The 13,165-nt window shown below is 34.6% G+C and overlaps 1 protein-coding gene and 1 non-coding gene across 4 annotated transcripts in view; one reads left to right on the top strand and one right to left on the bottom strand.

The window, feature by feature from the left end:
• MIOS (meiosis regulator for oocyte development) overlaps positions 1-13,165 on the bottom strand; it is a 36,525-nt gene that overhangs the window by 7,372 nt on the left and 15,988 nt on the right. For all 3 annotated transcript variants that reach the window (XM_006085013.3, XM_014452432.2, XM_023750746.1), the window contains exons 4-7: positions 10,046-10,300; positions 6,460-6,629; positions 3,435-3,500; positions 2,016-2,174 (exon numbers count right to left, since the gene is read on the bottom strand). In XM_006085013.3, the coding sequence (XP_006085075.1) occupies positions 2,016-2,174; positions 3,435-3,500; positions 6,460-6,629; positions 10,046-10,300 (650 nt within the window). The remainder of the gene's footprint in view (positions 1-2,015; positions 2,175-3,434; positions 3,501-6,459; positions 6,630-10,045; positions 10,301-13,165) is intronic.
• Positions 8,870-8,976, top strand: LOC111825167. Its single transcript, XR_002828296.1, has one exon. It is a non-coding gene; the product is annotated as a U6 spliceosomal RNA (small nuclear RNA).

The following is a 13,165-nucleotide window of genomic DNA, read 5'->3' as shown; positions in this document are numbered from 1 at the left end:
TGTTTTGTGTGTTGTTGTTTTTTAAAGAAATCTTCATACCCGCCTCTTGTCTCTTCCATGGCAGTAAGGATAAACTAAGAAAATTTGGTCAATTCATATTCGGTAAGTGTTCTCTAGATTGCCCCTATAAAACCTAAAATCAAACTCTGACAAAATCTGCAAGGGAACAGTTCAGTGATTAAGTCTGACCAAATCAGAAGAGCGGGCAGAATACACTGGGCTTTCCACAGATCCATAGTAGCAAAATGTAAGACCAAAGTGAGCAGCAAGTAACTTGAACTTCCAAAAGTATTAACAAAAATTCTTCAGGAAAAGGTAAAAGAACCCAGAACTTTATAATGTACTGTACATATCATGCAATATTAAATTAAAAATCACCTGACATATAAAGACACAGGTAAATGTGATTCAACGTCAAAGAAAAAGGCAGTCAATAGAAACTAAACCTAAAAAATTCCATATTTTAGAGTTAGCTGACATACAGCTATTAGACACGTCCAAAGACTTAAAGAAAAATAGTGTTTTAATTAGTGAATAGATAAGGATCTGGGCTGAAAAATGTAAACTATACAACAAGATTCTAGAATGAAAAAGTACAATAACTGAAATTAAGTATTCCCTGGAAAACTTATCATCAGAAAGTGACAGACAATGAGTACATGAATATAATTTATCCAATTTGAATAGCAGAGAAAAAAATCTGAAAGAAAAAGAACCTCAGATACATATAGGGTAATATTAAATGATTTAATATATGTATAATAGAGTCCAAGAGAAAAGAATGAGATTGAGGCTGCAAAATATGCCTGAAAACTTCCCAAATTTGATGAAAAACACTGACTTGCAGATTCAAGAAGCTCAGCAAGCCACAAGCAGGAAAAAAAGAACCACATTAGACATTAAGGTTAAACTGCTCAAAATAAAAAAGAAAACCTTGAAAACAACTCAAGGAAAAGACAAAAAATTTCATAGGGGACAATAGATAATAGTTGACTCGTCATCAGAAATAATGGGAGGCCAGAAGACTATGAAGCCATGTCTTTAAAGTGTTGAAAGGAAAACAAGAACAAAAAGGTCATTTAAACTGAGAGAATCTGTCTCCAGTATATCTGTACTATAAGAAATGCTAAAGAGAAGACCAAAGGAAAGGAACACCATATAAAATTTGGATCTATTGGTCTAAACCACAGGTGGGGAACCTTTTTTATGTCAAGGGCCATTTGGATATTTATAACATCATTCGAGGGCCATACAAAATTATCAACTTAAAAATTAGCCTGCTATATTTGGTCAAACATTTAATTTGTCACTCCTAATGCCCTGGCAGGACCAGACCAACTGATCTCACAAGCCTTATATGCCCGCGGGCCAGACGTTACCTAGCCCTGATCTAAACAGTACCAGGAATGGTAAATAAGTAATAAATATAAAAGCCCATGTTTTTGTTCTTCACATAATTTACACAAATGACAACTAACTGTTCAAAGCAAAAATTATAACACTCCAAGTTGGAGCTTATAACATGTAGAAGTAAAATATATAACAAAGGACAAAGAAGGGTGTATAAGCAGAATTACACTGCTGTAACAATTGTGACATGTGAAATATGAAGCAAAGCATAAAGTGTTAGATGTGAGGTATGAAAAAGAAAGGGTGAAGCAGGAAGTCTGAATATTAGGGATGACATGTGAAGTATGAGGAGGTAAAATGTTCACTAATGAGTTAAGGATGTACATTGTTAGACCTAGAGCAACTAGGTCTAAGAGAGAGAGAGAGAGAGAGAGAGAGAGAGAGAGAGAGAGAGAGAGAGAGAGAGAGAATGAAAAGGGACTTTGCTAAAAAGCCACTAGATGAAATAAAGTGAAACACTGAAATATTCAATTAGCCTAAGAGAAGGCAGGAAAGGAATACAAAACAAAAGGAAGAAGAAAACCAAACAAATGGAAAATAAACAGCAAGATGGTAGACTTGCTACCATCTTTTCCTAAAGACAGATGCTGCCACACTGCACAAACCTGTAACATGCAGTAACTTGCTGTTTGGACATCTCCAGTCCTATCGACGTAACTCTCCATTAAGTCCACTCCGTCTTTAGTAAGGCCTGTAAGCAGAATTCCTTCCAAATTTCCAGCCTCTTTCATTTCATTGGTCAACTTTTCGATGTACCTATTTAACTGGAAAATTCAAAGTGAATTTTCTGAAGCAATCCATTTTACTATATCTCTTGTCCTTCAAAACTTCTACATTGTGGAACAATTTTATTCTTAATAGAAAATATTGTAAAACAAAAGCCCCTGCAAAGATCTAGATGTATGATCTCTAAGTCTTCGCATCTAATATAAATTACAATTCAGCGTTCATGATCATTTAATTTTTTTTTTTTTTAAAAGGCAAGGCATTTCTGTGTTTGATAATCCTATCTAATAAAAGGGTAATATGCAAATCAACTGAATGGGGGAACTACCGGTCGCTATGACGCACACTGACCACTAGGGGGCAGATGCTCAATGCAGGACCTGCCCCCTGGTGGTCAGTGCACTCCCACAGGAGGAGTGCCACTCAGCCAGAAGCCCTGAGCCCAGCTCACGGCTGGCAAGTGCAGCAGTGGTGGCATGAGCCTCTCCCGCCTCTGTGGCAGCGCTAAGGCTGTCCAACTGCCAGCTTAGTGGGGAGGGGGCCTAAGCCGTCAGTCGGACATCCCCCCAAAACTCCTGGACTGTGAGAGGGTGCAGGCCGGGCTGAGGGATCCCCCCCCTCCCCCCCCCCCCGCCTCAGAGTGCACGAATTTCGTGCACCGGGCCTCTAGTTATTCTATAAAGAGTATAGGTTTACTGTTATAAATTTAAAGAGAACTGTCCTATTATTCTGCAAAGTTCTTGCTGCCTATTATAGTAGGATGCAATAGAATCATAGAATCTTGGTGGAAAGGGAACTTTAAGATTATAAAAAATAACCATCTCTTGTAAGGTCTTCGCAGACTTCATTCCTCCCCAAACTCTAGTCAAGATTTCTCTATATTCCCCCAGCACTTTTTTCATTATTATAGCACTTAGCACATTGTAACACTAGCCATATATGTATTTCTCACTATATATAGCATATGTATTCAGTACCTACTTACTGCATTAGGAAACAGAGGGATCCCTTTATAGCATCCCTAGGAGGTGAGTTTAACATCTTTATCTATTGACCAATCTCAATCCCCAAAACAGGAATAAACTAAAATATTAAGTCAGCATTATTTTAAAAAGTAAATTTAGTTATAATATACATTTATAATATTTTAATCTAATATAGAGATTATTTACTTTGCAGAAGAATTTACACACACACACATATATCTAACTCACATATATATTTATAAAGATCAATTCCTCAATCCAGTAACAATAAATATTAATCACTTCAAACATGGAATTAAATCTAGTTCTTACCTGACTATCACTAAGGAATTTACAAGCAAATGCCACTCTGTCACGGACAGCAACTTTGTTTTCATACTGAAAAGAAGAGAAAAAGCAAGGAGTTACTTGTAGGTGCTATGAGTTTTAAATATTTGAAGACTAAGTATTTTATATACATAAAATATAATTATATTTTCAAAGATATTAATAAGTTATTGTGTATATATTGGCAGAACCACTGATCCCCTAAAATGCCTTTTTAAAAATAAAAATAATTTTTTCAATCACAGTTGACACTCAATATTGTATTAGTGTTAGCTGTATGGCATAGTGGTTAAACATTTATATACTTTATGAAGTGATCCCCCATAAGTCTAATTACCCACCTGACACCATACATGGTTATTCCAATATTACTGAGTGTATTCCCTATGCTGTACTTTTCATCCCCATGACGATTTTGTAATTATCAATTGTTACTTCATTAATCTATTCAGTTTTTTCATCCAGTTCCCCAAGCACCTCCCATATGACGACCATCAGTTTGTTCTCTATATGTAAGAGTGTTTATTTTGTTTTTTAGATTCCATATGAAAGCAAAATCATATGGCAGTTATCTGACTTATTTCATCTAAGATGATTTACTTAATATAACTCTCAAGAAATGCTCTGCTAAAGTTACTGTCCTTATGAAGTAAAAATTTATCTCTTATATATTGATAAATTCAGTTAAAAAAATTCTAGTTCAGTCTTATAAATCGCCAGCAGAATATAAACAATGATGTACAGTTTGTCAAGTTTAAGATGTCATGTATTCCTTCCATCACAGAAACTAGTTTGGGAGAAACCAACAAGTCTAGGAAATCTGTGAATTACCAGTGAATATACTAGTATGAATATACTAGGATAGATTTAGAAAAAAAAAATCAACACATATTTCTAAATACAAAATGATAAGTTTTAAAACATACCTTTATAAATAAACACACACAATTTTGTGCCTATAGTAAAATACTATTAGGTAGTTTGTGTCAAAATTTTCAGAGGCATAGGATAAATACTTAAATTTGTGTGAAATTGTCAACACTGTAAAACAATATTTTGAAAAATGCTTACTATGACTGAAGGTACAATTAATTTTGTGTTAAGTAAAAAATTGTTTAAAGGTGGAAAAAACCCTATTTCCATTAAAGTCAGTCATTCTATGAATTATAGTTTTCCTCCTTTAAACAAAACACCACTTCAGTCGATACATATCTTAGTACGTTTTTGCAAATATAAAGTATTTTCTAGGGTTCTGCCTAAAGAGGGGAACATGTTTGATACAAGCTGGATGTAACTTTTAGTTTCAGTTTCATGTGTTAAAATTTTTTATCTGAAAAGATTTATAAATATTATCTGTCCCACTTTATAGCTGAGACAAAACTAAAATCCCCCTAGAGCGTCGGCCTGCGGACTCAAGGGTCCCGGGTTCGATTCCTGTCAAGGGCATGTACGTTGGTTGCGGGCACATCCCCAGTGGGGGGCATGCAGGAGGCAGCTGATCGATCTCTCTCATCGATGTTTCTAACTCTCTATCTCTCTCCCTTCTTCTCTGTAAAAAATCAATAAAATATATATAAAAAAAAACAAAACTAAAATCCCTAAAGTTAAGGTAAGTGTAACAGAGCAAAAATTCAGACCTTCATCTTTTGATTTCCCAAGTCAGTACCTTTTACTAGATTACTGCAACTTAACAATTTTTAAAAAGAAAAACATTAATTATAATTATTTACACATTAAATATATTAGGTACACTCTTGAAATAGTTTGGAAAGATGATACTCAAGGTAAGATACCCCTACCTAATAAACCAAATTTAGCTATATGAAAAGAAGGGTCTTTATAATAGGTCACTTAATTTAAAATACAGAATTTAATATTTAAACAATATACTTCTCTATCAATTCAAAATTTGAACAATCCATTTCTTTTTCTAGTCCTTATCATTCTCCAGTACTTCCTGAAAGTATCATTTTATTTCTTCCAGATGCAACATTTAAAGGCTTCTATTTAACAAAAAAGAGTACTAATAGTAAAAACAAAAAGAACCCCAATATGCTCTCGGATATTAACCTGAGTTGTCAGAAAAGTCCAATTGCAAATTATTTAAAATAATGGGCAAAATCTATAAACTAAGGAATTGCCAAAATGGATACTAACATTTATTAAAATTTTCATTGAGACCTCAATAAAATACATGATTTTATAAATTGTTAGGGAATAACATTTAAATCAATTATTCAAGCAATGTGTATTTTATAAAAAATGCTATAATGTCAAAAAGAAATCAACTTTCATGTCAGAAAGCTCTTCTTGGTGCTAGAAAGAAGCACAACAGAACAAAGAAAGTTGTGGTACTGATGTGAAGTTTAAAACACAAAAACTAAAACTGATAAGCAAATCTCACTTTATTCTTTCTTTCCCAACATTGTGATAAAGAACCTATGTGGTTATTGTGGTCATAGGTGGTTAAAGCAGAGGAGAAAAAAAATAGCAATGAAAAGATCAAATAATGAAAAAATGAAATAGCCACTGTAAGTAGTGTGATCATATAATTTATCTTCTAAACTAGAACATGTCTGAGAATGACAAATACTAAGTCAGATAAGATGTGGTCATCCTGATCATGTGTTGGTTCACTTAACAAAAATGAGAAACATACACACACTTTTAAAAATTGTATTTCAATATAAAATTTATGTTTATATAGTTGTAGAGTTCTAGAGCTCAGTTCTTAAGCTAAAGGATAAAATTCTATTCCTTCTATGTCTGGAAATTATATTACTAAAATTATTTTAAAAATCAAGTTCAGTTTGCTATCAGCTAACTCTAGGTTGGCAGTCACATTCAAGAATAGCTGCTCCAAAGATGTTTAAGATATTTTATTTTAAATAATAGAAAATGCACCAAACTATAACAGAATTTTTATGCAACAGACATTTGAAAATTTTAACAAGCTAGATAAAAACTCCTATCTTAAAAAGAGAGCCTTATGAAACAGAAATTAGCTTACCAATACTCCATCATAAGATCCCGCTTCACTTGTCAGAAATGCAAACATGACACACAGATATGGGTTGTTTAATTGTAATCGTAGAGTGCTGCACATTTCTCTCCAGAGGGAGTTCTTCTCATCAGTATAACCCGATAAAGCCATTGCTACCACATTGAGATTCAGATCACCTGCATATTAAAAACACCAGCTAATCAAAGTGATCAAAAGCTTAATACTGCCTTCTTTCAGTTCTTAAACCATAAACAAATAAAGATCAGAGATTGAATTTTATATGCAAAAAATAAGCTCACTAGAATAAGGGTTTTGATTCAGGCTGGAAAATTTGAAAAGGACTACAAGCAAAAATTTCCATTCTTATAAAACTTTTGTCCATATTGCAAATCCTATAAAGGACAAGTACCTCTTAATTTTCAAGTCCCCATACCAGGCAGGTTCCTATAACGTATGTTACTACTCAGGAACTAACTGAAAAAAAAGTGAAGCCACCCTATCATTTCAAAGCATTGATAGTAAATATTACTATATCTTGGGACTGTAATTTTCAAAATAATTTTGTTCTCCTATTCCAGTGATGGCGAACCTTTTGAGCTCGGCGTGTCAGCATTTTGAAAAACCCTAACTTAACTATGGTGCCGTGTCACATATAGAAATTTTTTGATCTTTGCAACCATAGTAAAACAAAGATTTATATTTTTGATATTTATTTTATATATTTAAATGCCATTTAACAAAGAAAAATCAACCAAAAAAATGAGTTCGCGTGTCACCTCTGATACGAGTGTCATAGGTTCGCCATCACTGTCCTATTCCTAAATACATAATGCATATATTTATGTTTTAACTACAAGGTAATAAAAACCAATACTTCAGCATTATTATAGTATTATACTTTTAAATTTTCTAGGGCAAAACTATCAGTATTACCACATTTGAAAAAAAGCATTTGTTACAAACACTTTTAAACATTTATTCTTGGAATTTATGTGGCTGCTGATAAGCTGCTAACCTAGAAGTCAACCCTAGAAGTCAACCCTATGGCTGTCTAGACTTCTAACAAGTTCAGCATCAAAAGAGAAAACTAAATTGACCTTTAACTTTTACATTTATCATAGCAGTTTTGTTTTCTGATCCTAATTATTTTTTCTTTTTCAAATAAAACAGGATTTCCCACCTTCTGTCCTTAATAGCCTTGCTCTTAATGTCTATAAACACTTTCCCCAAGTACTTTGTGCTTGCTCTCTGCCTACTATTTAAAGACTTTAATAATTAATACCAAAAAAAGGGAATATTTTCTTTGAATCCTGCTTAGAACAAATTATTTCCAAATGGAAAGGAATATTAGACTCAGAGCAATCTTTCCTTTAGTTCTTAACTAAAATATTAAAATCACTAGAATGAAATTTTCCCCTACTGTTAGTAGGGGTGTTCAAATCTACCAATATTCCACATGATAGGAAAGTATCATGCTCTCAGGTCACAGCAAAATTCTAATTAGAAATGGCCTTAAATATCAATTGTTTCCCCCATCACCAAGTCTTCTTTTATTGATTGATTGATTTAGAGAGGAGAGAGATAGAGAGAAAGAAACAAGGATTTATTGTTCCATTTACTCATGCATTCATTGGTTGCCTTTTGCATGTGCCCCGAACAGGGATTGAACCTGCAACCTTGGTGCATAAGGATGATGCTCTAACCAACTGAGCTACCTGGCCAGGGCATCACATGTCTTTTATTGCAAACTCAAATGGGGAAGACTTATAACAAAAATGAAGAAATAGATGCCAATCTGAACAAAACATTAGCTTTTTCAACTTTTAGTGTGCAAGTAAATATATTACAGTTAATTTCATGTTTTTCTCTCTGGTACAACAAAACTGTAAAGGTTTCTAAGTGGACCAGCAAATAGAAATTAAGTTTTCTGACTACTCAGAAATAATTTTCCAAGTATATTAAAAATCAGTAGCTATATACCAGGGGTCCTCAAACTACGGCCCGCGGGCCACATGCAAATACAAATATTGTATTTGTTCCCGTTTTGTTTTTTTACTTCAAAATAAGATATGTGCAGTGTGCATAGGAATTTGTTCATAGTTTTTTTTTAAACTATAGTCCGGCCCTCCAACGGTCTGAGGGACAGTGAACTGGCCCCTGTTTCAAAAGTTTGAGGACCCCTGCTATATACATTCTAGGCATTTTCAAGTGATATGAAAACTGATAAGAAAAAAACTGAATTTTTGGGCCTCGTTGGGTAGTTAGAGTTGTCCTAATATACTAAGGTTGTGGGTTCAATCCCTGTTCTGGGCACATACAGGAATCAACCACTGAATGCATAAATAAGTTGAACAATAAATCAGTATCTGTCAGTCTCTCTCTCTCTTCCCCTCTAAAAATATTAAAATAAAATTATGTGCTCACTTCGGCAGCACATATACTAAAATTCAAATAATACAGAGAAGATTAGCATGGCCCCTGTGCAAGGATGACACGTAAAAATTAAAATAAAATTAATCAATAAAAATAGTTTAAAGAGAAAAACTGAATTTCTGGATTAAGATTTCTTTCTCTAAGTATTCCTTTGCAAAATATTAAACTAAAACTTTATCACATTTCACTGTTTATTCCTTTCTAAAAAATATTAAGTGGGAATTATGTTTAAATCACCAGACTCAAGTAGAAAAACTTCTGCAAATCAAATATGTCATTTTTATAAGAATCTACAGTCTAACTAAAAATGTGTAGAGTTTCCTAAAAGTCAACCAATAACTATTCAAAAAATAAAGTCTATATATATAAAACCCTAAGCAACCCGGTCGACCGAACAACCAGACGACCGGCCAGTTGCTATGACACACCACTGACCACCAGGGGGCAGATGCTCAACGCAGGAGCTGCCCCCTGGTGGTCAGTGTGCCCACACAGCGGGAGTGCCGCTCACCTGACCGACAGGCACCAGACGCCAGGCTCAAGGCTGGTGAGCGCAGCTGCAGTGGCGCTAGCCTCTCCCACTTCTGCGGCAGCGCTACCAAGCAGCAGCAGGCGCAGCGGGGATGGGATGAATGGGAGCGGTACAACGCCAGGCCCAGGCTCGGGCTCGGGCTCCTCCCTGGCTGCCTGCTGTTTCGCACAGTACTACATCGCCCGAGGGGTCCCAGATTGCGAGAGAGCACAGGCCAGGCTGAGGGACCCCACCAGTGCACGAATCCATGCACTGGGCCTCTAGTATAAAATAAAATACACTCAAATGTTCACCATAAAAATGCTTGCAAACTAAAGTAGTCCTAATCTCCAAGAAAATACATTTTTAAAATGTACGTGAGCTATTTTTAAAAGAAAAAACTTTGAAAATGGACACATTTGAGCATTCCGTAAAGGACAATTAAGACACATTTTCTTTTTTACAGAGTTAAACCAAGGCATAAATAAAAGGGAAGAGCTAATATTTATAGATACAGTACTGTGCTAATTTCTCTTTCAAAAAAATTTACACGAAAATATTAACTGATTAATGTTTTGAAAGTTGTATCTTTTTTTTTTTTTTAAAGGAATCTATGAACTGCAAGTACCATAGAATATAACCCAATACCTTTTTCTGAAGATGCCCCTTCATTCAGGATTTGGATTGCTCGTCGAATATCCAAGTTGAACAATGCCACAGCAGCGGCTCTCTCCCATTCCCCTTCTTGTACCAGGGAGTTCAAAAATGGCCCTACATCTACATCTGTTCCTTTCTTAATCCACCCACAAAGCTGTAAAGCTAAGATTCTTTCTTCATTCAAATTCTGTATATCAGTTTGCTTATCCAATCCACTCCAATTATGTCTGGTGTTTTCCACCATTCCTAAAACGAGAAACATTTTTATATTAATTGCTTTATTATTTATTATTTTTAGTGAATTTATTGAGGTTACATTGGTTAATAAAATTACAAAGGTTTAAGGTGTTCAATTCTATAATACATTATCTGCATATTGCACTGTGTGTTCACCACGCCATGTCATGTCTCTTTCCAACACCATTTATACCCTCTTCACACCATCTTTTGCCTCCCCCGCTCCCATGTCCCTCTGTTAATAACCATATTGTTGTCTATTTATGAGGTTCTTTGTGTTGTTTTTTTAATATATTTTATTGATTTTTTACAGAGAGGAAGGGAGAAGGATAGAGAGTTAGAAACATCGATGAGAGAGAAACATCAACCAGCCGCCTCCTGCACACTCCCAACTCTAACTGAGCTACCCAACTAGGGCCTGCAACCAAGGTACATGCCCTTGACCGGAATCGAACCTGGAACCCTTCAGTCCACAGGCTGACGCTCTATCCACTGAGCCAAACCGGTTAGGGCAGTTTTTGTGTTTTTATTCTTCCTTGAAATATATTGTCAGTTTTACAGATAATATATCACATCACCCGAAACCGATTCGCCTCCTGCACACTCCCAACTCTAACTAACTGAGCTACCCAACTAGGGTCTGCAACCAAAGTACATGCCCTTGACCGGAATCGAACCTGGAACCCTTCAGTCCACAGGCTGACGCTCTATCCACTGAGCCAAACCGGTTAGGGCAGTTTTTGTGTTTTTATTCTTCCTTGAAATATATTGTCAGTTTTACAGATAAATATTTCAACATCAGATTTTGAATATTCAATTTCTCAGCCATAATTTGATAGCATAAATATAAAATATGCCACAAAGAAAACATACTTTAAATATCGCTAAGTACAACAGCATCTTGAATTATCAAAAAGAGCTTTTGGAATAACAGTCATTGCTTGATAGTCTAAGCTGAGTCACTGCTTCAGAGAAGCCTCCCTGGTCAACTAATGTAAAATAGGGTGCCATCTGCTATTATCTTACTTACCACTGTTTTCTCTATTTCCTTTAGCACTAACATAAGCTCTCCCCTTTTTAAAAAAAATTCATTTTTTTAGTCTCTTTTCTTATTAGAACAAGAGCTCCAAAAGAGCAGGCATTTTGTCTGTTTTATTTGAAAGGTATCCTTGGTGCTTGAGTTCCAACAGATGCTCACTATCTATCCCTCCTCCCCTGGTTTCTGTCTGTCTCTCTTTCTATGTATATGTATCTACATATACATATACATATACATGGAAAAACGAGATCATAAACATCAAAATATTTTGAAAGTTTAAGGTAAGTACTAAAGCGAATGATTTGAAGTCCTCCTTCCCTTTAAATCAGAAGACTTTATATTCTCATTCTCTTTTCATGAGAAATCTAAATAAACTCTTGTAGCATTATTTAGATCGCAATCAAGGTTGTTGATCCTATGATACTTGGTGCCAAATAAAGGTTAAATAAATGAATAGAAAATTTAAGGACTCTATTAATTGCAACTCAAATTCTTCAATGTTCTAGAAAGTTTTACCACCAAACTTCATGAAGAAGTCCCAAGATGAGTTATTTGTAAAATTTTTGAAATTTAAAAAATAGTTAACTAATACACTTGAAATTACTTATTTTTAGCCTTACTATTGGGAACTATTGTTAGTATAGATCAAGGAGTTAGAGGAAAGAAGACTTCTGAAAAGAGAACTCCTGCCCATTGAAATGAGGAAAGCATTCTGCTCTATTAGCAATGATGATGGAAGTCATTTGAGACAAAAAATCACTTTTAGCTTTAAAAAGTGAAATTTTAAAAACTATGAGAAAACTTTGAATAATTAAATTAAAAAAAATAGTTTACTTTTCCAAATTTATATTGTTTAGATAGAATGTAGTCATTAAATTTCAGGTAAAACAAACTGCAGATGTACTAAGGTATTTATTTTCATATTGCCCCTATGAATTTTGGATTAAATGCTGATATTCAATAAATGGTAAAATAACAATTTTAAACAGGTGAACAAAAAGCAGCCATTTATTTTTCAAATGACTTCTCAATTTCTTAGAGTTCTTATTTTACACAACTTTTGTCATGAAATAGAGATCAGTATATATGAATCCAAAGAGTTCACTGCTAGAAGGTGGAAAAGTGTGTCATGTATTTTGGCTGCTCAAAGATGTTCTTACTGCTCGATAACTATGCTATAAGTAATTAGGGTTATCAAATAAGTAATGTGATATTATTGTGGATTTTTAAGAATATAGTCATATTATGATTTTTAACATGTGTGGATTTAATATCCAGTAAACAAATATGAACTTTATTACTGAATGAAATAAATTTGTAAGTGAACTTTTAAAAAATGAACTTCAAATATATGATTTTAACATCTCACTGAAAAAATTAAAATCTAGCCCTGACCGGTTTGGCTCAGTGGATAGAGCGTCGCCCTGTGGACAGAAGGGTCCCAGGTTCGATTCCAGTCAAGGGCATGTGCCTTGGTTGCAGGCACATCCCCAGTGGGGAGTGTGTAGGAGGCAGCTGATCAATGTTTCTCTCTCATTGATGTTTCTAGCTCTCTATCCCTCTCCCTTCCTCTCTGTAAAAAAAATCATAAAATATATATTTTTTTAAATTAAAATCTAGTTATGCATGTTATGCCTTTTTTTTGTGTGTTCTGATGAGCAATTTATTTATTTTTTTAATAATTAAATCTTTATTGTTCAGATTATTACATTTGTTCCTCTTTTTTCCCCCCATAACTCCCCTCCTCCCAGTCCACCCCACCTCCGCCCTCACTCCCCAACCACTGTCCTCATCACAGGAGCATGATTTTTGTCCAGTTCTCTTTCCGCATCCCC

Source organism: Myotis lucifugus, unplaced genomic scaffold, assembly GCF_000147115.1.
Source record: "Myotis lucifugus unplaced genomic scaffold, Myoluc2.0 scaffold_15, whole genome shotgun sequence".
NCBI lineage: Eukaryota > Metazoa > Chordata > Mammalia > Chiroptera > Vespertilionidae > Myotis > Myotis lucifugus.
This window is presented reverse-complemented; position numbering and strand designations above follow the sequence as displayed.